Here is a 27,580-nt window from a genome sequence, read left to right as displayed (position 1 = left end):
AGGACGTCCTTCTTCACCCAAAGAGTGATTAACACTTGGAATTCACTGCCACAGGAAGTGGTGGTGGCTACAAGCATGGACGGCTTCAAAAGGGAATTAGATAAGCATATGGAGCAGAGGTCCATCAGTGGCTATTAGCCACAAGGTATAGATAGGGACTCTGGGGCAAGTGATGCTCTGTCATCTTGGTGCTTGGGGGGGTCAACAGTGGGAGGGCTTCTAATGTCCTGGCCCCACTGGTGGACCTCCTGATGGCACTGGTATTTCTGGCCACTGTGTGATACAGAGTGTTGGACTGGATGGGCCTTTGGCCTGATCCAACATTGGCATCTCTTATGTTCTTAAGAAAAAAATTTTCTGGTTGGTGAGCTGGGCAAGTGGAAGAGGAGAGCATCTATGGAAAAGCAATGTAATAATGTAAAGGTACAAAACATTTGTAATTCAGTATAGAACTCTGATTGCTCGATTAAAATCAAAATTTGTTTCAAGAATAGCACTCACTTTCTTATTGCAGTTTGACCAGAGTTGTGTTCACTCATCACTTCTTAAAACTAATGGTAAAAATAAGAGAAGATAATGATGTGTCTTCAGAGGCATTAGACAGATTCATGATAAGCCAGAATATTTCTGGCAACAGTGGGAGGGCTTCTAATGTCCTGGCCCCACTGGTGGACCTCCTGATGGCACCTGGTATTTTTGGCCACTGTGTGACAGAGTGTTGGACTGGATGGGCCTTTGGCCTGATCCAACATTGGTGTCTCTTATGTTTTTATTAACTATGAAGAATGCCATGTTCTACATATGAAGTTTGTTTTTTGCTTATGAAGTTTATAACAATGTACATTTTACATAAGGTACAAAATGTGATACTCTTATTTAAAATGTGTATGGTTACAAATGTCATCATTTAAACTGCTCAGTACATATTTCATAGAATAATGTTGATGCAAACTATTAGTCTGTTGTACCTGGTAGATAGGCTGCATGAAAATAAAGATGCAGCCCAAAAGTCAAATATTGATGATGAACAGAGCAGCCATTATTGACTTACTCACTTAGTTACTAAATATTTATGCAAGGTCTGGCTCTGACACATCTTTTCCCCCCAGTGTGGTACTGAAAAGATATCAGCTGAAAGTCTTCCTCATGTTTCATTGGCATTATATACTACACAAAGTAAATTGTGTTAAATTGCTATTTACACATTTTGGACTGAAGCCACCCATAAGAAAACTGAGTTAGCACCGTGAGATAGAACCCCTGGGCTCACCCCACTTATACCACGCCTTTTTTTGAAGCAAGGGCAGTATCATCTCTGGATGATGTCACCTTCTGTCATAAGAGAACAAGCAGAGGAGTAGTAGGAAGAACTAGTTGACTATTGGTGCCATCCTGTCATGCTGCGGCTGAGTAGGTTATACTCATGGTTAAGATGCGCTCCCTGCCCCTCCACTGCTGCCTTCTCAGCCGACTGCTGACCATGGGCATCACTCACTCAGCAACATCATAAGCTGCTGGTGCTGATATCCAGGACCCTGAGCCCACCCTGTGCTTTAGCTTGAAAGCAGGCAGCAGACTACATTCCAGCATGCTGGTTGACCAAGTATCAGATTGTACTGTGTTTAAAATGGAATGTGTTGTTTGGTGGACACCACTGACATCAGAGGTCTATCAGGAATAGGAGGCTTTACAAAGCTCCATGCTTCTGTGTTTATCATATGAATATACCATCCTGTGGACCAGATGATTATTAACAAGAAATAATAGGGGGGAAATCCACATTTGTTCATTTCACAGTTGATAGTAATTTTTCCAGCTTGTGGATGTTCATAACACATCGGAAGACCATAGAAGGCTGAGTTCTGAATGAAAACACTTAAATTATTTGCAAGTGCTTTATGCACACTTGGTCTAATAGAGATTTGCTTGTCCAGGAAATGACCCAGGTAAGCATGTTTTCTAGACATCTGAAAAATCTTCCTTTTAAAAACCCCCACGATTTGCTGACTATTTTCTCCTCATCAGACTTCCTTTGGTGGCAGGTCAAGTACCAAGACTGTTATTAAGAAAGAGCCACAGTTGATGATTCTGAGAAGAACTGGTGATTAAATTAATTCTCCATCAGGATCACTCTTCAGATGGGATTTAGGCAAATTGAATCAGAGGTCTGGATGGTGACAATGAATATCTATTAGACTGTAAACAGAATAATAGGCTCTTTGGATTTTAATGAATGGAGTGAATGGCTGAGTTCTCACTGTTTAGGGCTAGCATATGGTAAACGATGCGTAGAGTATACTAGGAGCTGTGTATAATGTAGTTGGCTGGAGTCTGGATCACTAATGGCAAAGAATAGAAACCTCTGCTGTTCTGTAAATGTCTACTAATTATTCTGAAATAAATAGTACACAGTGCATGTATTTCAAAATATTTATCAATGTGATGAAAAATTTTCAAGCTGTATTGAAATTTAGAAATTCATTTTAAATTATTAAGCCATTGAAGCCTAATTGCAACGGGCAGCATGTATTCAGCAGCTGCTCATATAACCCTCACAGGGCATGTGTCTTTAGACCCGACTCATATTTTGCTTTTACTGTAAAACAACAACATTGTGTACTGATCCAGAACTGGTGTGTTTGCTCTGGCAGCTTCTCATAAGATGTTTGCAAAGTTTCCCCCCCAAAATAATCCTTTCCAGATTGCATTGGCAAGGAGGCAAGTGCACATAATAATGTTCTTCCCACCCCCTTACTTTATTTCTTGTGAGTACAACCAACTGGTCACCTGTATTTTGGCAAAAGAAACATGTGCACATCAGCCGCTCTGAGATTCCTTTGGGTAGTGAAGGGCGGGGTATAAATCCAATCTCTTCTCTTCTGCTTCTTCTTTAAGGATAAGCTTCGTCTATTGAGAGGAAGTGGAAAAAGTACTAGGGGGTTGTTCCAAAGTTAAGGTCTCTTGAACAACCAATATGTCCAAGTACTGAATAAAAATGGCATTGCTGCTTGGTATAAACTCAGTTTTTGTAATGTGGTAGTGCTGGGAGAGACTAGATGTGAATAGACTAGCTACGTGCAAGATGTGAAAGTAGTCTGGAAACATTTTCTTTATTCAGGCTATTGGCATCATTTACTGTGTGGCAATTTGGGAAGAGGATAGAGGTGACTCTTGAATCCTCTCCCATCTTTCCACAGCTGAAGCCTTTTTAAAAAGGAGATCAGTGGCTTGCTGTACAGGACATTTGGGCTGGTGTCAGGAAAGCTTGAGTGTGAAATCTGATATGGCGGCCATTGAAGATTGTTCAGAATTTTTTAGATGGCTTAGAGTGTGGCAACAAGATTTTTGACTGGTAGGTTACACAGAACATTCTGTGCTGGTCTTACCTGGCAGGGCCAGGTAAGGTTTTTGCCCAGCAGGGCTTCTGACTGGCTGTGCAGATTTTAAAAAGTTGCTTCAGCGGAAGCTGCCACCACAGCACAAAATTCACAAAGCTGTTCAAGAATCAATAGCACCTTAAAGAACAACATGATTTCCAGGGAGTTTTGACCTTCAAAAGCTTATACCCTGGAAATCTTGTTGCTGTTTAATGGTGCTACCGGACTTGAATCTTCCACTGCAGTCAAACAAGGCTACCTACCTGAAACTATCTTGAAGGTAAGTCGTGTGTATTCAAGAAAATGTTTTTAGACACTATGCTCATTTTTAAAGGCATCCCGTTGAACAGAGCTGCATGAAATGTTGAAAAGTTACTATCAGAGTTATGAACAGCCTCACTCCCTGACATATTGTGGTTGGCCCCACCTCCTGAGATGTTGACTCACCCACTGGGGAGCCCTGCACATTTTGCAAGAGAGATCCAGCACATTATGGAGGATTCTGGGTCAATCTAGGGCAAGCAGTACACAGATTTATGCAAGGCACTGGTTGGGCCGTATGGGTCTCCCTGTGTCCAGCATGATGGAAATGTGCCTAAGAGTCACTTGTGACTTAACTCTTCAAGAGAGGGTCAGTAGTGGAAGCCACTTTGTATTTCAGGGAAGTTTGTCTGACATTGTTTATTTACTTCATTTATACCCTGCTTTTCTCCCCAGTGGGGGCTCAGAGCAGCTTACCTCATTCTTCTTTCCTCCATTTTATCCTCACAGCAACCCTGTGAGGTAGGTTAGGCTGATAGTGTGTGACTGGCCCAAGGCCATCCAAACAAGTTTCCATGGCAGATTAGGGGTTTGAACCTGCATCTCCTAGATCGTAGTCCAAAACTTTAATCACTACACCACTTTGGCTCTCTAGATCATTGCTGATCTTTTTATTGCAGAATCCCTGGTAAACTGTCAAGGAACACTAAGGTTTCCTGGAATAGAGTGTGAAACGTATGTTCATCCTCGATCTTCTGTGCACATGGGACATGCAGATAGGTCTTTACAGCTAAAAGCCTCCAGTGGGTGCTGCACACCAGAGCCAGATACCAGGGACCACGTGCTCCTCCGCAGCAGCACTCCCTACCCTCAGTTTCTCTTTTGCTGGGACTCTCCAACTACAGTTGAGAGGATTTGTCCAGATTTCTTAAAGCTATGTTGGTTTCTGATTCCCTTCCATGGCTCAGAAGGCCCTTTGCAAGATGTGTTCCCAATGTGGAGCAAAGTTGATCCAAACTGACAAACATGACCTTTGTCTGTTCTGTTTGGGTGAAGAGCATAGTGTTTCCACATGTAAGTCCTGCCAATGCTTCACACCTAAAGCTATGGGGGATAGGGTGTCAAACCTTGAGGCAGCATTGTGGGAGAAGCCCTTAGAGCCTCAGAGCCCTCATCCAAGTCTTCCCTGGAGAAAGCTCCCACTTCCACATCTTCAGAATCAACACATTCAGCTCCACCTCCCGGATCCGTATCTCAGCAGATCCAATATTGGTCATGCTCCCGTCAGGTGCCTCCTCTGAACCTCCAGCTTAGAAGGCTAAAATAAGACAAAGGAAAAGCATAAATTGGCTCCCCAGCAGAATGCTCCCATCTGCGTTCCTGAGCCAATGCCAACTTTACAAGAGAAGCCCAGGACTCCATCTCCGGGTCTGAGATCTCCACCTGTTTCTATCTCTGATGGGTACAGGGATACTGGTTTACCCCATGGCTTGGTTCCGTGTGAGTCTGTTCCGGAGCAAATGGCCAGGGTTCCATGGTCTCAGCTCCAACCGCCTATGTGGTGGCCTTCACATCCCTACATGATGTCTCCAGGATATAGGGAGGAATGGGGTGACAAGTTAGCAAGCCTCAGGTGTATGAGTTTGTATCATTACCCTCATCAGGTGTCATCGTATCTGCCTTCAGCGACCATCATGCATAGGCCCCATTATCCTATTCCTGTAGTGAGAGGAGAAGAAACAGCGATTTAATCCAACGGATCTGACACAACATCAGATCTGAGCCCAAATGAGAGGGTAGGCGAGCCATCTCCGGCGTCTCCCACAGAGGACCTCTAAATGTTTGGAGAACAGATGATGTGTATGGCCCAGTCTCTCGAGATAGTATTATGTCAGAGCACAAACCCAAAGATAAGATTCTGAGTCGCCTCTGTTTAGAGTCTCCCAGGATTATTGCTTTCCCAGTGTTGGAGGGCCTTGAGGACTACAAGCAGGAACTGTGGGAAAAACCTGCATTTCTGCAGCCTACTTCCAGAAGGGTAGAACATTTTATAAGATCAAGAAGGGGTCATTTAACTATTTGACAACTCATCCTCCACCATCCTCCTTGGTTACGGAGGAGATGTAGCCAAAGGGCCGTCAGGCCTACCTCTCCACTTCCACAGACAGGGAAGGGAGAAAACTAGAGTTCCTGGGTCAAAAATTATATTCTTCAGCAGCATTAGGTTTCAAAATTGCGAACTATAAAACCATTATGGCTGGTTATCAGCTCTTCATACAGGAGAGGATTCTTCGATTCCAGGAACTCCTACTGGAAAACAACATCCCCTCACTAAAGTTCTCCATATGGAGGCTATTAAACTTTTGAAGCAGCAAATTAATGTGGGATGGCATTCTGCAGATTCAGCTGCGTGGGTTTCTACCTCCTGAAAAGGGTACAGGCTATCTTTGCCATGGTGAGACAGTTCAGCTCTTACTGGTTCCAATCAGTTTGGAAAATTCTGCACCTTTTGGGATATATAGCTTCTACCACCACAGTCCTACCTATGGCTAGGTTGCATATGCGACTCCTGTAGCTCTGCTTTCTGTTTTGTTATAGACCTGGGAATCATTCCTTATGGCACAGATTTTCTATTCCCAGACCTGTTATATGTTTTTTATTGTGATGGTCTTCTGTGGATAATTTATCCTGGGGGATTTCCTTCAGAGTTTCTGAACATGAGGTAGTCCTTACTACGGACACTTCACTCTTGGGTTGGGGCACCCATTGTGAGGGATTGTTGGCTAGGGGTACTTGGTTAGAAGTTGTTTCTCAGATATCCTTGCTACCTGTTCTTTGGCAGGACTTTCTATGAAGGTGTATTTCTTAATAGCTGTTACCTCAGCCAGGAAGGTGAGTGAGCTAGCAGCTCTGCAGATGGATCCCCCATTTTTGAAGTTCTTTCCTGAAAGGGTAATTCTTTGCCCTAGTCTTAGGTTTCTTCCTAAATTAATTTCTGGATTTCATTTATCCCAAGATATTGTTTTGCCTATATTTTTTCCTGCACCAAGCTCTGAGAATCAGTGCTCATTGCATTCTTTAGATGTTAGGAGGGCATTATTATTTTACCTCAAGAGAACCCTGGAGTTTCACAAGGATAGAGCCCTGTTTGTTTGGTTTAGTGGCCCTAATAGAGGTAAGAGAGCATCACCTCAGACCCTGTCCCAATGGATTGTTAGGGCCATCACGGAGTGTTACGATAGGGCCAGATTGCCATTCCCATTAAACATTCATGCCCATTCCACTAGGGCAATGGCTTCTTCTGCAGCTTTCCTGAATGCAGTGCCTTTGATGGAGTTCTGCAGAGCTGCTACCTAGTCGTCGGCAGACACGATTGTACATCACTGTGCTTTGGATTTGCAGGCAAGATGTGAGGCTCAAGTGGGCAAGGCAGTTCTTCATTTGCTGTTAAAGTGAGGAGAGCATTCCCCACCACCTGGAGAGTAACTTGCTAGAATCCCCATGTAGGACTGCACAGAAGATCAATTATGAAAACAAAGTTGCGCTTACCTGTAACTATAGTTCATCGAGTATCTTCTGTGCAGGCACACATACCCTCCACCCTGCCCTGCTGGATGTTCAGTAGTGCTAGAGGTACTGAGGGTAGGGGTGCTGCTGCGCAGGAGCACGTGGTCCCTGGGCGGGAACAAGCTTCTGGCTCTGGTGCACAGCAAACCCCCTGAAGGCTTTTAGCTGTAAAGACCTATGCGATGGCAGGCCTATTCATACACAGTCCCATGTGTGCCTGCATAGAAGATCCTCAAGGAAGAATAGTTACAGGTAAGTGCAACTTTGTTATAATAAATTCTAGAAGTTTCCAGGACAGTGTTATAGCTAATGCTTAGGGGTCCCAAATCCCCCCGGGGGCGGAATTCCCCCCAGTTTTGAGCCCCGATTCCCGCTCCCGCGGAATCGGGGCCCGGGAAAAACCCCCCCCCCGCGCGTGCGTCACCCGGAAGTGACGTCACACGGGGGGGGGGTGACGCCATTTGAGGGGAAAACAAAGAGCCATATGTTTTCCCCTCAAATAACGTTGCCCCGCCCCCAGCGTGTGACGTCACTTCCGGGTGACTCATGCGGGGGGCGCGTGCGCGCTATGCGTGCACGCACAAAGAGGACGCCGTCCAGGAGCCCCCCGCTCCCGGACGAATTTCATTTGGCAACCCTAGTAATGCTCCCTCTAAGCTGTGGAGTCTTGTGAGCAAAAATTCTACTTTGTGAGTTACTGGCATTAAAGTTGAAAGCAAGCGATTTGGCTACTACATAAATTAGTTTGCTCTGGAGCCATCCTTCTTGAGCTAAGACAAAAATGTGTGAGCTGGAGGCTAAAAAATTGAGCACGCTCACACTAAATCAGCTTAGAGGGAACACTGATTATAGGCTGGTTTTAGTGTAATTGCATAGCTGTTGAAGTTAAACCTGGTCTCTTGGCAAGAAGGAAGAGCTAGTCTCTGTTCTCTCTGCTTTTTTACTACTTTATGGCTAGCCTAAGTTTCTTGTGGCATACTAAGATTTTTATGCTCTCATTGTCTTTAAAAGCTTGTATTCAGTCATTTTTCATTGCTATGAAAATTATTGTTTCTTTTCTCTTGCTGTGTGCCTGAATGGGTTTCTTTTAGGTATAGTGACAGAGTGGAAGAACTAATAATCAGTACTTTTGCACCTCTTCAGGAGGAAAAGCCCTGAGCTTCAAAATGATTGGTCAGGGGATTAGAATTTTTTGATCTTTTAGTTTGTACTGAATATCAAGTACTAAAACGATTATAGGGATTAAATTTAAAAATGCTTTGTTGGATTAGGCCTCAGATCCATCTAGTCCATTCTGTTTCTAATAATGTCCTGTCAGATACTTCTGATCACAGGGCACAATGCCCTATTTGGGCAAATTGATTGAGAGGGCGGTGGCGGTACAACTGCAGGGTTTTCTGGATGATGCTTCCGTGTTAGATCTCTTCCAGTCCGGCTTCCATCTGGGTCATAGGACAGAGACGGTGCTGGTCACTCTGACTGACAACCTCTGGAGAAATCTGGATCAAGGCGGAATTGCGGTATTGCTGTTAGATCTGTCGGCCGTGTTTGACATGGTCGACCATCAGCTGTTAGCCCACCGCCTCATCGACGCGGGGATTTGGGGGCTCACCTTGCAGTGGCTTGCTTCCTTTCTCCAGGGCCGGGGACAAAGGGTGGCACTAGGGGAACAGCAGTCCAGGAGGCACCCACTTGAGTGTGGTGTGCCTCAGGGGGCTGTGCTGTCCCCGATGTTATTTAACATCTATATGCGCCCCCTTGCTCAGATTGCCCGGAGGTATGGGCTGGGATGTCACCAGTACGCTAATGACACCCAGCTCTATCTGATGTTAGGCGGCCGGTCAGACTCCGGACCAGAAGACCTGGACCGGGCATTGCAGGCTGTGGCTGGTTGGCTTAGACTGAGTCGGCTGAAGCTGAATCCAGTGAAGACGGAGGTCCTGTGCCTAGGTCAAGGTGGTTCGGGGGTGGGGATCCCACTCCCGACCTTCGGTGGGGCTTCCTTGGTCCCAGCGCTGGAGGTTAGGAGTTTGGGAGTGCTCCTGGATCCCTCCCTTACCATGGAGGCCCAGGTAGCAGCCACTGCCAAGTCAGCCTTTTATCATCTCAGGCTGATTAGGCAGTTGGTTCCCTTCCTCGGCCGTGCCGACCTGGCTACAGTGATCCATGCGATGGTCACCTCGAGACTAGACTACTGTAACGCTCTCTACATGGGGCTGCCTTTGTCGTGGATTCGGAAACTCCACTAGTGCAGAATGCCACAGCCAGGCTGCTGATGGGTCTCCCTAGAAGGGAGCATATCCAGCCTGTGCTAAGGACACTGCACTGGCTACCAATAGCATACCGAATCCGCTTCAAGGTGCTGGTTCTTACCTTTAAAGCCCTATATGGCCGGGGTCCAACATACCTATGGGACTGCCATTCCCCGTATATACCCCAGAGAGCACTACGGTCTGGGTCTTAAAACCGGCTGACCCTCCCTGGTCTGAGGGAGACCAGGCTAGTTGCTACTAGGGCCAGGGCCTTCTCGGTGGCAGCCCCTACCTGATGGAACGAACTCCCGGAGGAGATCAGGGCCCTGCGGGACCTTTCTCAGTTCCACAGGGCCTGCAAGATGGAGCTCTTCCACTAGGCATTTAATTAGGGGCTGCCGCCACTGTAGCACCCGGCCCATAATTTTACCATCGAGCAGCTGCCAGGAGAGCCGTTGAGCAGAAGAACATCTAGCACTTACCATCAAGCAGCTGCCATAAAAGCCGACAAGCAGAAGAACATCTAGTACTGTTGGAAATCCACTTGAAAGCATTCCATCTAATTGAATTTTTAATCACTGCCAGCACGTTGTATTGTATTATTTTTAACTGTTGTGTTTTAATTATGTATGTTTTATTCTGTATTTATGTGACTTGGAAGCCGCCCCGAGCCTGCTCTGCGGGGAGAGCGGGGTACAAATCTGACAATAAAAATAAATAAATAAATGCAGTGATTCCATTTTTCACTCTTTTCATGGTGTTCAAACACCAGTTTTGAACCACCCATCTACCCAAGAGTTCTTTTAGTCCCTATGTATGCCAGACTGATAATCCAAGATGAAACTCCCTGAAAAAGAAAATTACCAGACACCAAGACTGAGAGAACAGCTCAAACCTCCTGGAATCTAAAACAAGTTGATCATCACTTAAGGCAGATCATTCTCAAAGGTGGCCCCAGTTAAAAAAAAATCTGAGTGTACTTAGAGGGTATTAATCGTCACCATGGCATAAGGTTTCAAGCAACAGCACCACCCTTTGATTCCCTTTCATCTTCACCTGAGTGATGGGATTCTGGAAGTCCTCAGATCCTGTTTGACAACATGGTGACTCAGTTAGGATTTGGGCTAGTCTATTGGATAACTTTCCTAGGGCAGCCAGTAGCTCACTGAATCGAGCGTTTGGGTACAAGCTGTGATCAGTCAAATAGCACAGCTAGCCCATTTGAACCTAGTGATGGGCAAACATTCCTCCACTCAAATAACAAATAGTGAACTGCACTCTTAAATTCAAAACAATATTTGTTTTTTAAAGCACAGGCTTCAAATTGGTCTAAATTGTATTGAAAATGTTTTGTTTGCACACATTCTTGCCTGCTTTCTTACAGTAATCCCTTTCCCACTGTGCCCAAAGTGAAAACCAGTTTTAAAAGCATCTAGATAGTCTATGTTTTCCCAAAAGAGCTGGAATTGAGAAGCTACTATTCTTTCAGGAATACTGTCTAAAAATGCAGCTTTGATACAGGCCAAAAATTATTGAGGTCTGATGAAATGAATTTTCCCCCCCAGTAATGGCCACACCAGTGCGTCTTTTGAAGTAAGAAGGATGATGTGTGAATTGAAGCACACACTGGGTTAATCCACGTGTAGTTGATTCTGTCAGAAAGGGCATGTAGTAGGCATCATATCTCCAAGGATTTTGCTGTTGTCCTCATGTTGCTAAGTAACAGAAAGGTATAGGTCAGGACTTTAGGAATATTCAGTGTTTCTCAGTGAGGAGTCCAAGTTAGGTCAGATGCAAGTGAAATCACCAAAATGATCACAACATGCTGCCAAAATGTCTGCTGTTTCTTCTCAGAGACCAAGATATAACAGCATCATTGGATGGCCCTGAATTGACACAGTGGTGGTGGAAAAGTATGTTCCTTTGCTGCCATTACCACCAGAGAGTAGACTGGATTTGGCTTCTTTTCCCACCATTCCTCTAACCATCACCCCATGTTGTTCATATCCTTTTTGTTTCACTGTCACATACTGATTGCCTGAATAGGGATGACCATGCATTTGGTACAGTGGACCCTTGCCATTTGTGATTTTTTAATTCATGATTTCTCTGATTCACAGTCCATGATCTGATCATATGATGTGGTCTCCAGGCTATTTTTGCTCTAACCATGCCACCATCATCCTAATCATTGCAGTATCACATTTAGTGGAAAATCTGGTTATTTTACTACTGGGGGGCAGCAGCTCACTTCCTCCCAATATTCACAGATTTCACCATTCTCCATGATTCCCAGAATGGATCTCCTGCAAACAGTGAGGGTCTACTGTATAATTGAGCATAGATGATGTTGTTCTGCTTACCACATCCCCAGTAAGAAGAGCTGCAACAGTGCTGTTTATATAATACAAAAAGCCTCAAACCACATGAGAGGAATCCATACTGTGATCTCCTCCTCATGCCAGAATCATCCTTTCAGGAACTGGTGCACTGCTGGCATAGGGCAGGACTGCATTGCAACTCCTGTCATATTAGCCATGTGCTTAAATTATGTTGCTTGTCTTAATGCTATCGTTCTAACATAAGAACATGTTCTTAGTGCCTTAACTAGATAAGTCACTGGAAGATCTGTGAAAGAATCTCCCAAGTGTTTTTATCAAGGGCCAAGTATTCAGGGAAGAAGATTATACCCTTCACTCCATATTCCCTTTTCCTGACTGCAGAGGCTCCTCAGCTGCTTTTAGTCCTGTTAGAGGAAACAGCCAAGCAACTTGTATGTATTATCCTTTGGTAGCCAAACATGTATGCATTCAATTTCGGACCACTGTATAGATGTAATGTATGTAATGCTCAATAATGCTTTGAACAGCACCTACATTCTTATTTTGGAAGAAAAGTGGGTTAAAATTTTTAAAATGCAACGGTTCATATACTAAACATTACCATAGAACTTAACATCCCATTGTTTTTCAACTAAATATTTGTTATTCTGAGTAACAGAACAAAAATGATGAAATTAGGCTACAAGGTGGGATTATTGTGATATGTCACACAGACGGGCTTCTTCGGGGTTTAATGCTTGAAATACTGGTTGAGTTTGAAATTGCAATGCAATCTTGTAAACATTTTAAAGAGAAATGTTGGTCCTAAGAGGATTCTTGTCCTTTGACAACTCATATGCTATTTGATTGTTTACTTTATTGTCCAATTTACCGTTCCTGTAATTAACCAATTAACCAAACCTGTAACTGCTTATAACTGAGGCTGGGACTTACCTTATAGTAAGAAGTTTGTCAACCAGATCTCATGCATCTTGAGAAACAAATTAAAATCAACAAGAATGTGTCCTGTAGTCATCTAAGTACTGAACAATATTAAACTCCAGAATATGATATGCAGTGGGCACCATTTTAATAGTGATGGAGCATTGATGCAGGGTACCCAAAAAATAAGGACCAGGATTGAGTGATTTACAGAAAGCAAAAGTAGGCATATGACTGAACTACTAACTATACAGTAAAGCTGGTTCTTTACTGAAAGGTGCAATAGCCATCTTCACGTTACTTAATTCTATGTGTAAGGAGAATCTCATACAGTTAGAAGTAGTACGCTTAGACAATATCTTTTAATGTACTTGCAAAGGATAGCAATGTGAAACTAAGAAGGCATAAACAAATTTTCCTTGTTTCAGTCCAGAATGACAAAATATTTTGGTCAAGCTTTCCAGGATCAAAGATAACAGAAACTGTCAGAGTCTCTGGATACTAGATGTGATACAAGATGCTGCTTCATACTACTTACCCTACTCTAAGGATAAAAAAAATCCAGATCTTATTTTTTCTGCAAACCTTTGAAATGGCAGAAAATAGTAGTAATAAAATTTATTGCATAGGGACAAAAGCTGTTACAATCTCAGGTTCAAATAAAAATATGTAAAATAATGAGACAACAATAAAAACAGATTAAATGAAAATTAATAAGAAACAAAGTGGTCGCCTGGCCCAAAAACACAAATCAAGCTGCAGCAATTTAAATCCTAAACACTACTTTAGCTCAAATTTTCATCACAGCCAACACAAGCACTGAAGCTATGCAGGTCAATTTCAGATAGAAGGGATATAGTTTTCTCCACTGCTGGACCTTGGTCAGTGCTGGCTAGGACTGTGGCAAGAAATTTAGACTTGGGCTCCTTGTAGAGAGGGCAGAACAGAACTTAGAGGGGAAGGTCCTCCTCTGCTGGGGCTCTACAGGGACATAAGTGCTGAGCAACATGTTGTCTGGTATAATGGCCCATTAACATGGCTGTTGGCATAGTTCAGAAGCAGATGGCTGGGAAAGCTATTCTGGGCTTATGAAAATTGGTATTAGAAAGGTAAGAGGCTCTGTTTTGATCCCTTTTGATCAATCCAAAAATTTGGAGCTGAATATGGCACACTTATTGAATGCAGTGTCAAAAGTGAAAAATCAGTCAAAAGGTTTGGAACTGTGTAAGAGAATAGACTGGCAATTAGCTGGTAAGGAATAGCAATGAAGAATGTATTTGTAGCCAAGTGATCTCTCTGTAGCAGGGTAAAGAACTGCCTTGAGGGTTGGCCAGTTGGAGTATTCCGCTATTTACACAAAAACTTTAGGCAACATGCATGTAGGTCTCTACTGAGAGGAGACCAGGTGCAGCCCGCAGCAGGGCCACTGTGCCAGAGTCAGAATCCTCCTTAAAAAGAGATTTTGAATAGTCATTCCAGCCCCAGATTGCAGCATCATGCAAGAGTTGCACAATGGATCACAGCAAATAAGAATCAAACCTAACGTTAAAGGGTCGACTAATGGTTATCAGACACAATATGTTTGCCTGAGATCTGTGTATCATACATGTATGTCATAAATATATCTATATAAATAAATTTGTTTTTCTGGACTGCTGTTTATAATGTCCTAATGTTTTGCTTATGGCTTGGGGGGCATTCAGTGATAATGTTGCATCATTGGTGAACAGTACTAGGTTAAAGGTTAAGAAGCACTTTTTTAGTTTATTGTTCACTCCATTTATTTTATTTGCTTCATTTATGGGGACCCAAAGTGGCTTACGGAGCTGCGGTGGCTCAAGTGGTTAAGACGCTGAACTGCAGGCTGTGGAAGGTCAGTAGTTCAGCAGTTCGAGACCCGGGTGCCGCAAGACGGAGTGAGCTCCCGTCTCTAGTTCCAGCTCCTGCCAACCTAGCAGTTTGAAAGCAAGACATTGCAAGTAGATAAATAGGTACCACCTCAGTGGGAAGGTAACAGCGTAACGTGCGCCTTGGTGTTTAGTCATGCTGGCCACATGACCACGGAAACGTCTTTAGACAGCGCTGGCTCTTCAGCTTTGAAACAAAGATGAGCACCGCAACCCTAGAGTTGGAGTCGACTGGCTTTCGAGCAAGGGAACCTTTACCTTTTTTAAGTGGCTTACATCATTCTCCTCTCCTCCATTTCACTCTCACGACGACCCTGTGAGATAGGTTAGGTTGAGTGTGTGAGACTGGCCCAAGGTCGCCCAGGAGGGTTCTATGGCAGAGGGGGATTGCGGTTTGGTTTTAGTTGTCCCTCTGTGCTCTGTTTTAACATTTCAAGAACTGATTTTCATGTTGTGTTAATTATCCATGCTATTCTTGCAGTCCAGTTTTGCTGCTGATGTTTTTGTAGGTTTCCAAGTGTTTTCAATTTTTTTGCTATTGTTGGCTTTGGACAAATGTCGTAAATTGCATTGGGTATAGTTTCATAGAGAAATGTGTTACATAAATGCTTTAAATCCTGAAAGGTTTTTGTTTTTGTTTTGCTTTTAGACATAAATTAATGCCAATAACAATATTTAGGAGACTGTCAGGATTAACTAGCATATTTGTGTATTTGGGTATTCAAATAAGTTGTTTGGAATCATGGGAAACATTTATAGTGAGCAAATGTTGAACAATTCCTGTAATTCATGCAGAAATTTAGAAAGGTTGATATTTATATTTGCTCCAGAAACAACTTGAATTCTATACTACATTTTCTCAAATAAATTGGGATTCCTGCTACAAGACACTGACGGAAGTGAAATGTCTCTTAGGAATAAATCTGATGATAATATTGATGTGGAAAAGATGAAAGAACAAAAATATTTGAGGCAAAAGAAAAATTTTAAAGATCAACTAAACCACTACTGCTAGTGATTAAAAATATTTTGTCTACTTTCCTGAGCACTGCTTTAAACCCTCTCATAGCCTGGTATGTTGTTTTATCATATTATTATTATGCTTCTTCTTTACTGTTGCTCTAGAAAATCTTGAAAGATTCAGTATGTCTCAGCCCAAAGCACTTGGAACCATTTGCAAAAACTTGAATTATCTAGATCCATGGTGGAGTCTTGGTTTTGTGTCTTATTAACATCACATTGCCCTCATTGTTCAACTGTAACCCAGTGCTACGAATACAAACGTTCCACTCTCTACAACACAGACCGTTTTAGTTTAAAGGTCTGTCCTCTAAGCACCAAACAAGACTAGCTGTTCTTAATTTATTGGTTTCCAGTAGATCAAAGCTCAGACTGACAAAGTTGAACAAAATGTTAGTAGACTTTAGCAAATACTAAAAATGTATTCTCTGATAGAGTATCAAATCAGGTCAGTAAACATTTGACCTTTATCTTTAGGTCTTTAGGAAATTTAAGCTTCTTGATTGCTGAAATGCTTTAAGGAATGTTACATAGGCATAGGTCCTGACTAAAAGTAAGACAAAACCACCTTCCTTTTTGTTCAGCTTATAAAGACAGCTGATACCATATTGAAGTTGCGCCAGCATAAGCAAAGATATGCCTCTATAAACACTCTAATTTGCCAGAAAAAGTTTGCATGACCACTAGGAAGACCAGGATTCAAAGCCTAACTACATGTTACAAATGACATGAGTCTACTATGGGGATCCACAGCCACATTGAAGCTGCTAGTTCCCGGTAGAACCTTTAAAAGGACCATGGTGGGGCTGTTAAACTAGGAACCATGGGGGGGGGGGGCGAAAACAGTGCCAAGACACCAGCTGCCTTATCATAAGAACATAAGAGAAGCCACTGTTGAATCAGACCAAAGGCCCATCAAGTCCAACACTCTCTCACACAATGGTCAAAAATACCAGGTGCCATCAGGTGGTCCACCAGTGGGAGCAGGACACTAGAAGCCCTTCCACTGGTGCGCCCCCCAGACCAAGAATACAGAGCATCACTTGCCCCAGACTGAGAGTTCCTATTTATACCTTGTGGGCTAATAGCCACTGATGGACCTCTGCTCCATATGTTTATCCAATTCCCTCTTGAAGCTGTCCATGCTTGTAGCCGCCACCACCTTCTGTGGCAGTGAATTCCATGTCTTAACCACTCTTAGAGTGAAGAAGTACTTCCTTTTATCCATTCTAACCCAACTGCTCAGCAATTTCATTGAGTGCCCATGAGTTCAGGGTGACTGCATGCAGACCCTAATGGGGCAAATACCACCACCACCACCCATTGTTTCAGCTCATAAAAATGGGGGGGAGCTAGGAGCCCCTCCTCCTCCCATGCCACAATCCCAATTGGAATTGGGCCCCCACAGTGCTTTTAAATGAGGAGGGCAGGAGGTAATGTCTCCCGCTTGACATTATTTGGAATAAACTATATCTCTGGACAGTTCACTGACACTGCATACTGGCTTACCATTATGATTAAAAAATTAAATGGGCCCATGTGATGTGTGTGTGTGTATGTGCATGTTAAGTGCCATGAAGTCACTTCCAACTTATGGCAACCCTATGAATTAATGGCCTCCAAAGCACCCTATAATTAACACCCTTTCTCAGGTCATGCAAACTAAGGACTGTGGTTTTATTCATTCAATCACTCTCCTGTTGGGTGATTTTCCTGCTGCCTTCAACCACTGTAATAGTTGTATGCATGTTAAAAGCCCAAATCCACCTGCTTAATAAAGGAAGGGGGTGACTATCTTTTGTTAATAATCTTGTTTTAGTAATCATGATTATATTTGCATATGTCACAACAGGGTTTTCTTAAAATTCACTGTTTTCTTGTAGTTAAAGTATGAAGGTGTCCAGTGGTAGGAATTTGAACCTTGCTAGATCATGCACTAGACTCCCATTGAAATCTGAAACAGTGGCCCTGCTTCTTGCACAATGATTTGCAACTTTTCCTGGCTCCTATACATAGTTCCCACATCAGTCATTTCTTCTGCTGTGATCAGCACAGCAGAAACTTGGCCTGTGCTCATTTCCAGCTGCCGTCACAGCTCCTGTTCTTTTCAGTCCTTCCCTTGGACTTTTACCTTGCCTGCAACAGGCCATGAGATCATTATTTTGTATGTGCATTTATTTGTGAGGTGATCAGCTTTATCCCAGCTTGAGGTTGGAATCTAATGCACTTAAAAAAAAAAAATTGCATGGACCAGGGATGTCTGAGTAACAGGAGTTCTGCTATCGTACATAATTTGGAAGTTGTCTGATATTCTTAGAATCCTTGCACTCTTTAATCCTTCAGTTTATTCATTTTTACATACTAGAATATTTGTATTCCTTCTTGCTGCTTCTGTTTTTATCATTATCCATTTATTTGTTCTTTAATCAGGCTTTGGGTCCAATTTTCTGCCAGTACTAAGCCAGTGCGTTCAGCTGACACATAATACTTCGTTTTGATCATGGCTGAATGCCAGTTAGATAAAACTGACTGAATTATTATCAGGTGTGATTTCTTGATAAACGTATGCAGAGATTCATGGTTGTTAATGTACTTCTTTCTTTTTTCCCATCATACCAGATTGAGCTAGCAGTGCTGGGGGGGTGGGGGAGACTGATAATTCCCTTACATACTCAGCACTGAACTTATTAGCTACTTGAGAAGGATTGGGTTGGTGGGTTTTCACAAGGGGAATTCTATCTTCTATAGTGCTCTGGTGGGAAAATAGATCACGAGCCTCTAAAATGCATGTGAGCCTCCGCTGCAAAGACTTCAAGCTCTTTGCCATTTAATTATTGGCTACCAAAATTAAAAACATATATAAGAAGGCAATGTTTCCCCTGTGGCATTGAAGGTAGGGGAACACAAGGGATGATTTTACAGTTACCATGAGAATCCAACACAGGGGGAAACAAACAACAAAACAGTGGAGTATGCATTATTAAAGTCCTGCTTGACAATTAGTCATTTGGGCTATGATCCAATGTGCTGTTAGAGGTGCTTATGAACAATTGAAATCGATGTGCTGGATTGCAGTCCACTGCATTAGTTGAGAAGCAGCATGTAGGGACTTCTGCTGTTGATACCTCCATTACCTATGTCTAGTAAGGAAATCAAAGTTGCATATTTCTAGGTCCCTGTAAGGCAAATCCTCTCTACAGTGCCTTCCTTCCGATGGAGGTGGTCCAGTTTGCTTTGACTTGGATGGATCTGATGGGCCAAGATATTCTAGAGCATACTGAGAAGGGTGACTGCATTGCACTGTACCTACACTTCTTTCTGTGCTAAACAGTGACACATTTGGGTCTGTACCAGTGACTGGTGAGAGAGAACATGCACACCAATAGCACATTGGGCCAGTGGCAAGACTCCAAATGTTGATGCCAATCATGCCCTTGACAAAGTGCTAATTGTAATATTTGGCCATTGATTTGATGGCATTACTTCTTTTAGATTGTTGGATGTGATGAAACTCTTTTTGAAGTGTGGTATACACAGTTGTTTCCACATTGGTACCCCCACAAAATATATCATAGAATTTTTTCCTGGACAAGTTCTGAGGACCATTACATGCATTATTTTTTCTGAAGGTTGAATGGTAGTGCAGTCACCTCTTTTACTGCATGGAAACAGGCTGAGTAGCTAATTATACTTCCATGTCAGAGAAAAATAATGTACAGAGCTCTTCTGCATGTTGAATGAAGAATCATGCTTGAGTTTGTTTGTATGAAACCTTTCACTAATAGAGGTGACATTTGAGGCACCAGCTTACAGCTGAGATGCACATTTACAGAAGTTATTTATGATCTGTTCTAAATATTTTGCAAGCTGGCAAAAAGTATCCATGTGCCATCGTGTTTTCCCATTTAAATAGACTCTGAGCTGCTACACGTGCCCTATTAGCCTGCCAGAAAACCGTAGCCTAGGCAGGCACTGAACTAGCATGCTAACACTGCATACACAGCAACTGAGAATCTAGCTGGCTGCATGCAATGTCATATGGGTAAACTCTTCTTGCTGGCCCATATTGCATTTACATTGGACCAAACCTATTAGACATCTTTGAATATGTCAGTGCCAATATGGCACCATAGTCTAAATCTATACCAAAATGCAGGATTAAATAAAAATAAAGGCAAAAGAGAAAATGACAACCATGGACATGATCAGGCATATATACAGGCAATGGGTAAAGTTTGTTCTTTTTAACTGGATTACTATATGGTGTTGAGGTGCTCTAAAAATATGATTATAATTTTAGAACTACTTGAATGGTTGTCTAAACTGTATTATTTTCCAGTCATTGCTCTATCATATTATACACCCAATGAAAGGTCTTTCTTGCCAGTTTTTCATGGGCCCATCCAGAAGGACCCATATTTCCTGTATTACTGGTCTCCTACAGAGTTTTTTTGTTGTTGTTTTGTTTTTTGCTTCTGATTTCTACCAAAACGGTAGTCACACCTCAGAAGTATTTGCAATAAGCTATTTTGAGGACCCCCACTTGAATGATGTGAGAAATGTACTGATCATAAACAATTTTTTCCCTTCTTGATTAGACTTTGGCCACAGAGCTGCAGCGTATCGTGAAGGAGATCCGAACACGAATAAGGCGTACTAAAAAAATACAACAAGAGAAAAAATATGGCAGTGGCATTTCAAAAGAGTCAGTTCACCGGGCCCAGTATTTGGCTGCCTCTATTCTCAACATTTCAAAGACAGACTTAGATGATATACTTGACGTTGAAGATGAAGAGGTAAGCTACTGTTCATTCTTGATTCTGCTAAAAATCAAGGTCAAATCTTCTGCATCAGGGCTCTTTTTGTAGAAAAAGCCCAGCAGAAACTCATTAGCATAATAGGCCACACCAAACAGCAGGAACTCATTAGCGTATTAGGCCACACCCCTGACAGCACAGCTCCTTAGCACATTAGGCCGCACCCCCATGTTACCAGAAATGTGGTTATCCAGCCACACCCACCTTTTGCTTGTTATTCTGTTTACCTTGTTTGTTGTCAAAACCCAGGGCCTTTTTTGTAGCAGGAACTCCTTTGCATGTTAGGCCACACACCCCTAATGTAGCCAATCCTAATGAGTTTCTGCTGTTGGGTGTGGCCTATTATGCTAATGAGTTCCTGCTGGGCGTGGCCAGCTCGGGAGCCAGCCGGAACTCCATTCCTGTGTGTTCCTGCCCCAAAATAGCCCTGCTTCTGCTGGATGGGCACAGCTCCATTTAAATCATTGGGCTATAGCCAGAGGTCATTTCGGGGGGGATCGCAGTTCCCCCAGGTGAGGTACGGGGGTGGGGCACATGACGAAGCCCCGCCCCCTGCTTCCGGTCGCCCTGCTTCCTTCCTGCCTCTCCCCACCCCTGCCTGCCTGGGGCCAGGGAGGGCCTTCGCGGGGCTTCCTTGCACTCCCGCCGGCCTTGTAGGTCCACCGCCGGGGCCCTCATGGGGATCGGCAGTGGAGCTGCAAGGCCGGCGGCGGCGGCCGGGACTGTTGGTGGCGGGGTGTCTGGCCTTATGACACACTTCTGGTGATGTCATGGGGTGTGGCCTTATGACACACTTCCGATGATGTCAGGGGGTGTGGCATATGCTAATGAGTTATGCTAATAAGTTCCCCTAGCTCTTTTTCTACGAAACGACCCCTGGCTATAGCACTGTCTTTGAAATAACCAGGTAAGAGTTTCCCTTTCTGTTTCTAATAAGATAAAACCCAGTTCAGTCACAAGAGTGTATCTTCCTTTAGAGCAGTTGTGCCACACTGTAGTCTAAACCTTTCATGTTTGGTAGGGTTTGCTTCCTGTTCAGGGAGGAATTCTACAGTACAATCTTGTGCAGAGTTACTCCAGTCTAAGGCCATTGATTTCAGTGCAACTGGTAGAACTGCATGGGATTGAACTGTTAAGATGGCTGATAACAACTTTATGTGATAATGATTAAGGTTTTTAGCCATGTTAATGAAGCTGTATACCCAAGCCCTATGAGTTATTTATTAACTGAATACCATATAAGTATTTCCCTAAAGATTAGATAAAATTGGAAGTTAAATGTTCCTCTTCCAGTGAACTTTAACTGCATTAATTTTAGCTGAATTAACTTTGCATATCTATCTTTTGCATTTTCATGTCCTTCATTTTTTTAGGCCGGGGTCCCCTCTCTCTCTGGCCACCTTTGAAGTATCAGGTGCTAATGAAACAAGTATACTCAACAGTCAACAACTTGCAAAGATGCTCCTGAGAGTGGTGTTACACACAGCATCATACTTGAGGCTTATACTTTTGGCTTATATTCTTTTCCATCCTTCTCTCAGTGTCGCCTGCACTCTCATACCTTTTTGAAAATTGTTCCATTTTGAATATCACAGTAAGACACCCTTTATAATTGCTTCTATATAAGAAGCTACTTCAGGATAACCCTAAACTCCTCCTCTGTCTAAGCAGAACAGTGGCTGTTGCATAGCCACTTCTGTTAAGCATTTTCAGCTATTTCCACTCGATTAAATGAATACATTTTAATTCAATATTATGACTATTTAAGTTATGTATAAAATCACCTTAAGTAAAATAATAAGGTATCATTGTTAGGAAACAAAGGGCCAAACTAAATGTTACTGTTTTTAAAGAGGCCACATGCACAGATACCCCACATGGAGCAGCAAAATCGGGGGAAAGAACTCCCCCTCCAGCACAGTTTTTGTGTGGAAAGACAGCTTGAGGGGAGCAGCAGGAACCTTTCCTTCCCCCCCCCTCCCCTTGGTGCCATTCGAAGCCCATTTGGGTTCTCCTTTTTTTTTTTTTTAAGAAACAGTTCTCCACAGCTTCTGTGTGGCTGCAGGAAACACATGCTGGGTCTGGGAAACATTTAGTTTGGCCCGAAGAGGCCTAGAATTCAATGAACCTTGCAGCTTCCTTCCCAGGAGAAAGTGGAAAAGGAGTTGCCTCTCCAATAGCAGCTTCTATCTAAACCTGTCAAATCTCCAAAGCTGGCAATTTTTTATTACTGCTCTGTAATTTTCTGGAGCTGGATTGTGGTTTCACCCACTGATGCCTCAGAATTGCTGGAGCCAGGCTGAGTTGCTGCCTCATCGCCTTCCCAGATGTACACAAACTTGAGCAGGGTGGTGCCTGACTCCACTTTGGTTGTTACCTGAGAGAAGCAAGTCTTCTCTTCCCACTGGTTGCTACTGCAAAGCAAGATGGCCTCGCTGGTGATAATCAGATTATGGAAACTCTTCCACACTGACAGAGATTATGCAGTAATATTTCATTTTCAGGAAATGGAACAGATCAAAAGAGAAAATGAAAATGACAAGGAGTGGATGAGCTACCTACAGAAGCTTCTGGAAGGACAGGTATTCAATTCACTTATAGTTAATTTGGTGGCAGATACTGCTTGTTTAATGGGGAAAAGAATCTCTTCTCACCTCATTGTGTAGAACATATGACACTTAGTGTAAGTCAGTTTTGTCCGCTTTGGCTGGTAGCGGCCCTCCAAGTCTTTCATGGCACCCATTACCTGATCCCTTTTTAACTGAAGATGCTGGGGATTGTATATGAGACCCTCTGTATGAAAGCAGACGTTCTACAAGTGAGCTATTGTCCCTCCTCTAAAAATCTGGCATGCTTGAAAGGCTGGGGTAGCCAGCTTCTTCATTCTGGGGGCCAGATTCTCCACAGTCAAGTCTCATAGGGACTGGAAGGACCCACTGTGATGATATTATCATCCACTCTCAGAATCTCAAGCCATAAGATGAAGAACATGGCACTAGCTGATCCCAGAGGAGAATAACAGAGGCACATTATGTTCCCTTTCCTAGCAAGCACCCTTCTCATTGGAAAATGGGAATTTGCCACAGAGGCCATTGCATCATCCCAAAGTTATTGTGAGTGATTCTCCCATTTCCAGGTGAAAGAAGTGCCTGCCAGGTGAGTGAGGCACCTCTTCTGGCCTCAGGGAGTGATCTAGCTCAGGTGTGTCAAACATGCGGCCTGGGGGCCGGATCAGGCCCCCGGAGGGCTTCCATCAGGCCCACAGTGGAACTGGCCATCTCCTGCTTCCAGTTCTGCTGCTGCTGCTGCTGCTGCTGCTGCTGCTGCATCATAGCTTGCTTCACCAGACTCTCTTGATCATTCGGCCATTTTATGTGTTAACCTGGGTTTTAGACTCAGAACTCTGAGCATGAGATTTCTGTGGTGAATGTCAATCAATCAAAAGTAGCTTACAGAGCTAATGTTTTAAGCATGTTTTTATTTTAAGTTAAAAAAAACCCTTTGTGTTTGTGTCCTTTATAAAGTTTATATCTCTGCTACCTGGCATTACATTTTATGACACACATGGCCTGGCCCAACAAGGTCTCATTTATGTCAGATCCAGCCCTCATAACAAATGAGTTTGACACCCTTGATCTAGCTAGTCCAAAAGCACTGTGTAAAGCACAGCATCTTGTTCAGCTAACGTGGTCTCCCCATGGGAAAAGAGAGTTTACAGTGAAATGGATCTCTATGACAATTTCACCATGAAAAATTGTCATTACATCAAATGTAGGCTGAATACACAGCCTCACCTAGAAGAACTCCTTTGAGTAGGAATTGAGTGGTGGCCTCTAGTTTACCACTCAGAAGGGCACCTGCCAGGTGAGAGCAGCGCTGTACCAATCTAACATGGTGCAAGGAGAGCACTGAAGATGGCTGGATAAAAGGATGGGACAGCTAGATGCAGCCTGATTATAACAATATTTAAGAAAGAGGAGGGCAGTTGGATAGCACTAGAGCTCTTGGTAGGGTTCACTTACATATGTGAAGTTCAGGGACAGATTTAATTACCCAAATGTTTAAATAAATGTCTTTAAGAATTACAGCTATTGTTCCTAAGGACTATTTTCTATTAAAGGGGCTTTTCAGTAGAATAAGGGAAAGGCTTAACACCACATTTGTTTGAGCTAACTTTACAGACGGAAGTAAAACATCTAGGGAGAAAAGCATACATCTTGGCAACATATTAATTAAATTATTGAATCTATCTGTATCCTTGGTGGAGAGAAAAGTATCCATTCCCTCATATGTCTTAGGAAAAAGAGATTTTTTTATTATGTGCCTTTAAAGTTAGTAGTTGATATGGACACCTGAGGAGTTCATGGGTTTCAGTGACCTTTTACTATGGACCTGTTTCCAGTCAATTCATGTTTTCCTCACAGCCAGACAGCTGTTTATTACCGTGTCTTCCCGCATTCTCTACAATATTTTCTACTGAGACCTCAAGCAGCTTGTTAGTGGGAAGTAAATATTGATTTGGCATCCTGTCAATGCAGAAAGAATGAAAAAATTTCCACTAGAGGCCCCTCAAACATTTTCCTATCGACATTTTCTGGGCAGAGTAGAAAGCTGCATAGAGGATGACAAGGCTGAGACTAGTTGAAATCCCTGAGGGGTCCATTGAGACTGCCGCTGTGACCTGTGTGATACTTTTTCTTCTCTTTCAAGTCTTTTTTTTTTAATACACACACAGTCTGCTGGGATGCTCCCCTCTTGTAAGTGATCAAGGGCAGCTTATTGGCAGGTGAGAGCCCTGCTTTTCTAGTCATAGCCGGCTTTTGTTTCAAGATGGCTGACAACATAAACTGTATGTTGAAACGTCTTTCCACTGTAATTTTTATTTATCTTTTTAATTTTAACAGCATGCTTCGAAAAATCTGGAGGAAATTCCCCCTCTAAATTTTTTTTATGGCAAACATATCTAGGTGCTTACTTTGTGTATAGTGTAAAATACATGTGTTATTTCATTTCTGAATAGGCAAAAGATGTAAATAGCTTTCAGTTAGTATTGTGGGGTAAAAATGAAGTAAATAATAAATAAATTATCAGAAAATACATTCTGCTAAAAGTTAATAATACTTGTGCTACCTACAGCGCATGGATAAATGATTCTTCATCTTCAGTCTTCTGTGCAGTCCCACATTGGGACCGTGCTTGCACAGGCCAGCCACCTGAAGCTCTCTTACACCTACTCTGGTATTTTTTTAACACTCCAAGGGGAGCCCCTCCCCTGCAGAGCTCATTGGAGGCTGTCTTCCTGCCCTAACGGTCACATACTCTGCAGGGAGGAGCCCCCCTTTTCCTCAGTCCTTTCTTCGCCACCACGTTGTGAGGACATATTCTCTTCAGCTCTGGTTGTCATGAGTTTTCTCAAAGTTTTCTTTGATTCCTGGGGTCTCTCCCCTGTTTGGGAAATGTCGCAGAAGGCTTTGTTTTAAAAAATCTACCCAGTGTGGTACAAAAATGACCCGTTCGGATGAACACCTTCTCTGCCTTTTCTGCTTGGGCGAGGCCCATAATACAGCCATGTGCAAGATTTGCCTCCAGTTTACCCTGAAAGCCCGCTCAGATCAAGCAGCAAACTTAAAGGCAAGCTTATGGGAGAAAGCAATCTCTTGCTCTAATAGCCTGGCAGCGAAAGCATCTGCCCCAGCAGAGCACAGTCAACCTTCCAAGTCACCAGTTAGAACAGACCAAATTGCAAGCCCACCATCGAGTGTCTTAGTTCTGTTGGTTCTGGGGACAGAACCAAAGCATCAGGTCCAATTGCCTGCCTGTTCAGCTGAATGCTGCACATTGAAATCCCCATCTAAGAAAGTCTGTTCCAAATCCAAACACAAGGAGAAGCATCATTCTAGTTCCAAGATGCTCCTGGAATCAATTTACTCTTTGGTTCCAGCCAAAAACATCTTCAGTTTTGACAGAATGGAGGAAAATCTCACCACGAATGCCTTCTCCACAGGTTTCCCCAGCTCATTCCTTTTCAGAAGGGGAAATAGAGTCTGGCCAGGATACATTGGTGGTCCCAGCAGCTTGTCGACTGTTGGAACCGTCCTCCCCAGCACCATGGCAGAGTTATATGCCTCTGCCTCCTTGTCAAGGCTACCCTTATTATTTTCCTTCTCCTAGACCTCTAGAATGGGTCTACTGGCAATTGTGAAAAGAACCATCAGAACTGAGGCACCCCTTTTCATGGAACCATGATGCTGTGGGTCCACCAGTTTGGTATCCTCCTGCAATTTCTCCCCACCCCCTTATGGGGCATTCAGATTCTGAGGAAGAGCAGGTTTGGGGTGCTAAATCCCCTTCTGGTCCAGGCTCAGACTAACCATTGAACCCTTCCTCTGATGAGACTATGGGGGACCCTGATCCAGTATCACCTAATGAAGATATGAAGCTCTACGCAGAGCAAATGATGTGAATGGCTAAATCATTGGAAATAGAGGTGACCTCCAGCAACCCAAGAACTTGAGACAAGATCTTAGGCAAGCTCTATGAAGAGTCATCTGATATAATCGCCTTCCCTATCCTAAAGGGTATTGCCGACATCTCCAAGGCTCTCTGGCAAAAACCAGCTAGCATGGCTGCTGCATCCAAAAAGGGGGAGAATTTATACAGGCGGCAACAGGAAGGTCATAGTGCAATTCTGGGAGGATACCAGTTGTTCCTCTGGGAAAAGATGACTGCTTATATAGAGCTTCTGCCTGAAGACAAGAAACCTCTGGCTAAACTTCTCCAAGCAGAAGCATTGCACCTATCCAAGCAACAGATTAATCCAGGCAGACATGCAGCTGACTCCTCCTCCAGGGCCATCGCTTCAGCACTCGTACTGAGAAGGCATGCTTGGCTGTGCTTCACAGGTCTCCCTCCTGACACCCAGCAGGAGGTGGAAGATCTCCCTTTTGAGGAAACAACACTATTTGCTTCTTTTAGTGACAAATGGCAGGAGGTCAGTCATGACACTTAGGTTTTGTCAATTGTTAGTATGGGTTATAGATTAGAGTTTTGGCAATGGCCACCCCTCCAACATCCTGATCAGGCTCTGAATAACTCCATGCCTGAGTTGGAACAGGA

At 43.3% G+C, this 27,580-nt stretch overlaps 1 protein-coding gene across 1 annotated transcript in view; it reads left to right on the top strand.

The window, feature by feature from the left end:
• Positions 1-23,130, top strand: part of CNTLN (centlein) — a gene marked incomplete at its 5' end in the record, with an annotated part of 249,541 nt that extends 226,411 nt beyond the window's left edge. Inside the window, 2 exons of the mRNA XM_015426574.1 lie at positions 20,246-20,443; positions 22,969-23,130. Coding sequence (XP_015282060.1) covers positions 20,246-20,443; positions 22,969-23,130 — 360 coding nt within the window. The remainder of the gene's footprint in view (positions 1-20,245; positions 20,444-22,968) is intronic.
• Positions 23,131-27,580: the final 4,450 nt, after the last annotated feature.

Source organism: Gekko japonicus, unplaced genomic scaffold, assembly GCF_001447785.1.
Source record: "Gekko japonicus isolate JY-2015 unplaced genomic scaffold, Gekko_japonicus_V1.1 scaffold1479, whole genome shotgun sequence".
NCBI lineage: Eukaryota > Metazoa > Chordata > Lepidosauria > Squamata > Gekkonidae > Gekko > Gekko japonicus.
The sequence above is the reverse complement of the archived record's forward strand: the minus strand, read 5'-3'. Positions and strand labels throughout refer to the sequence as shown.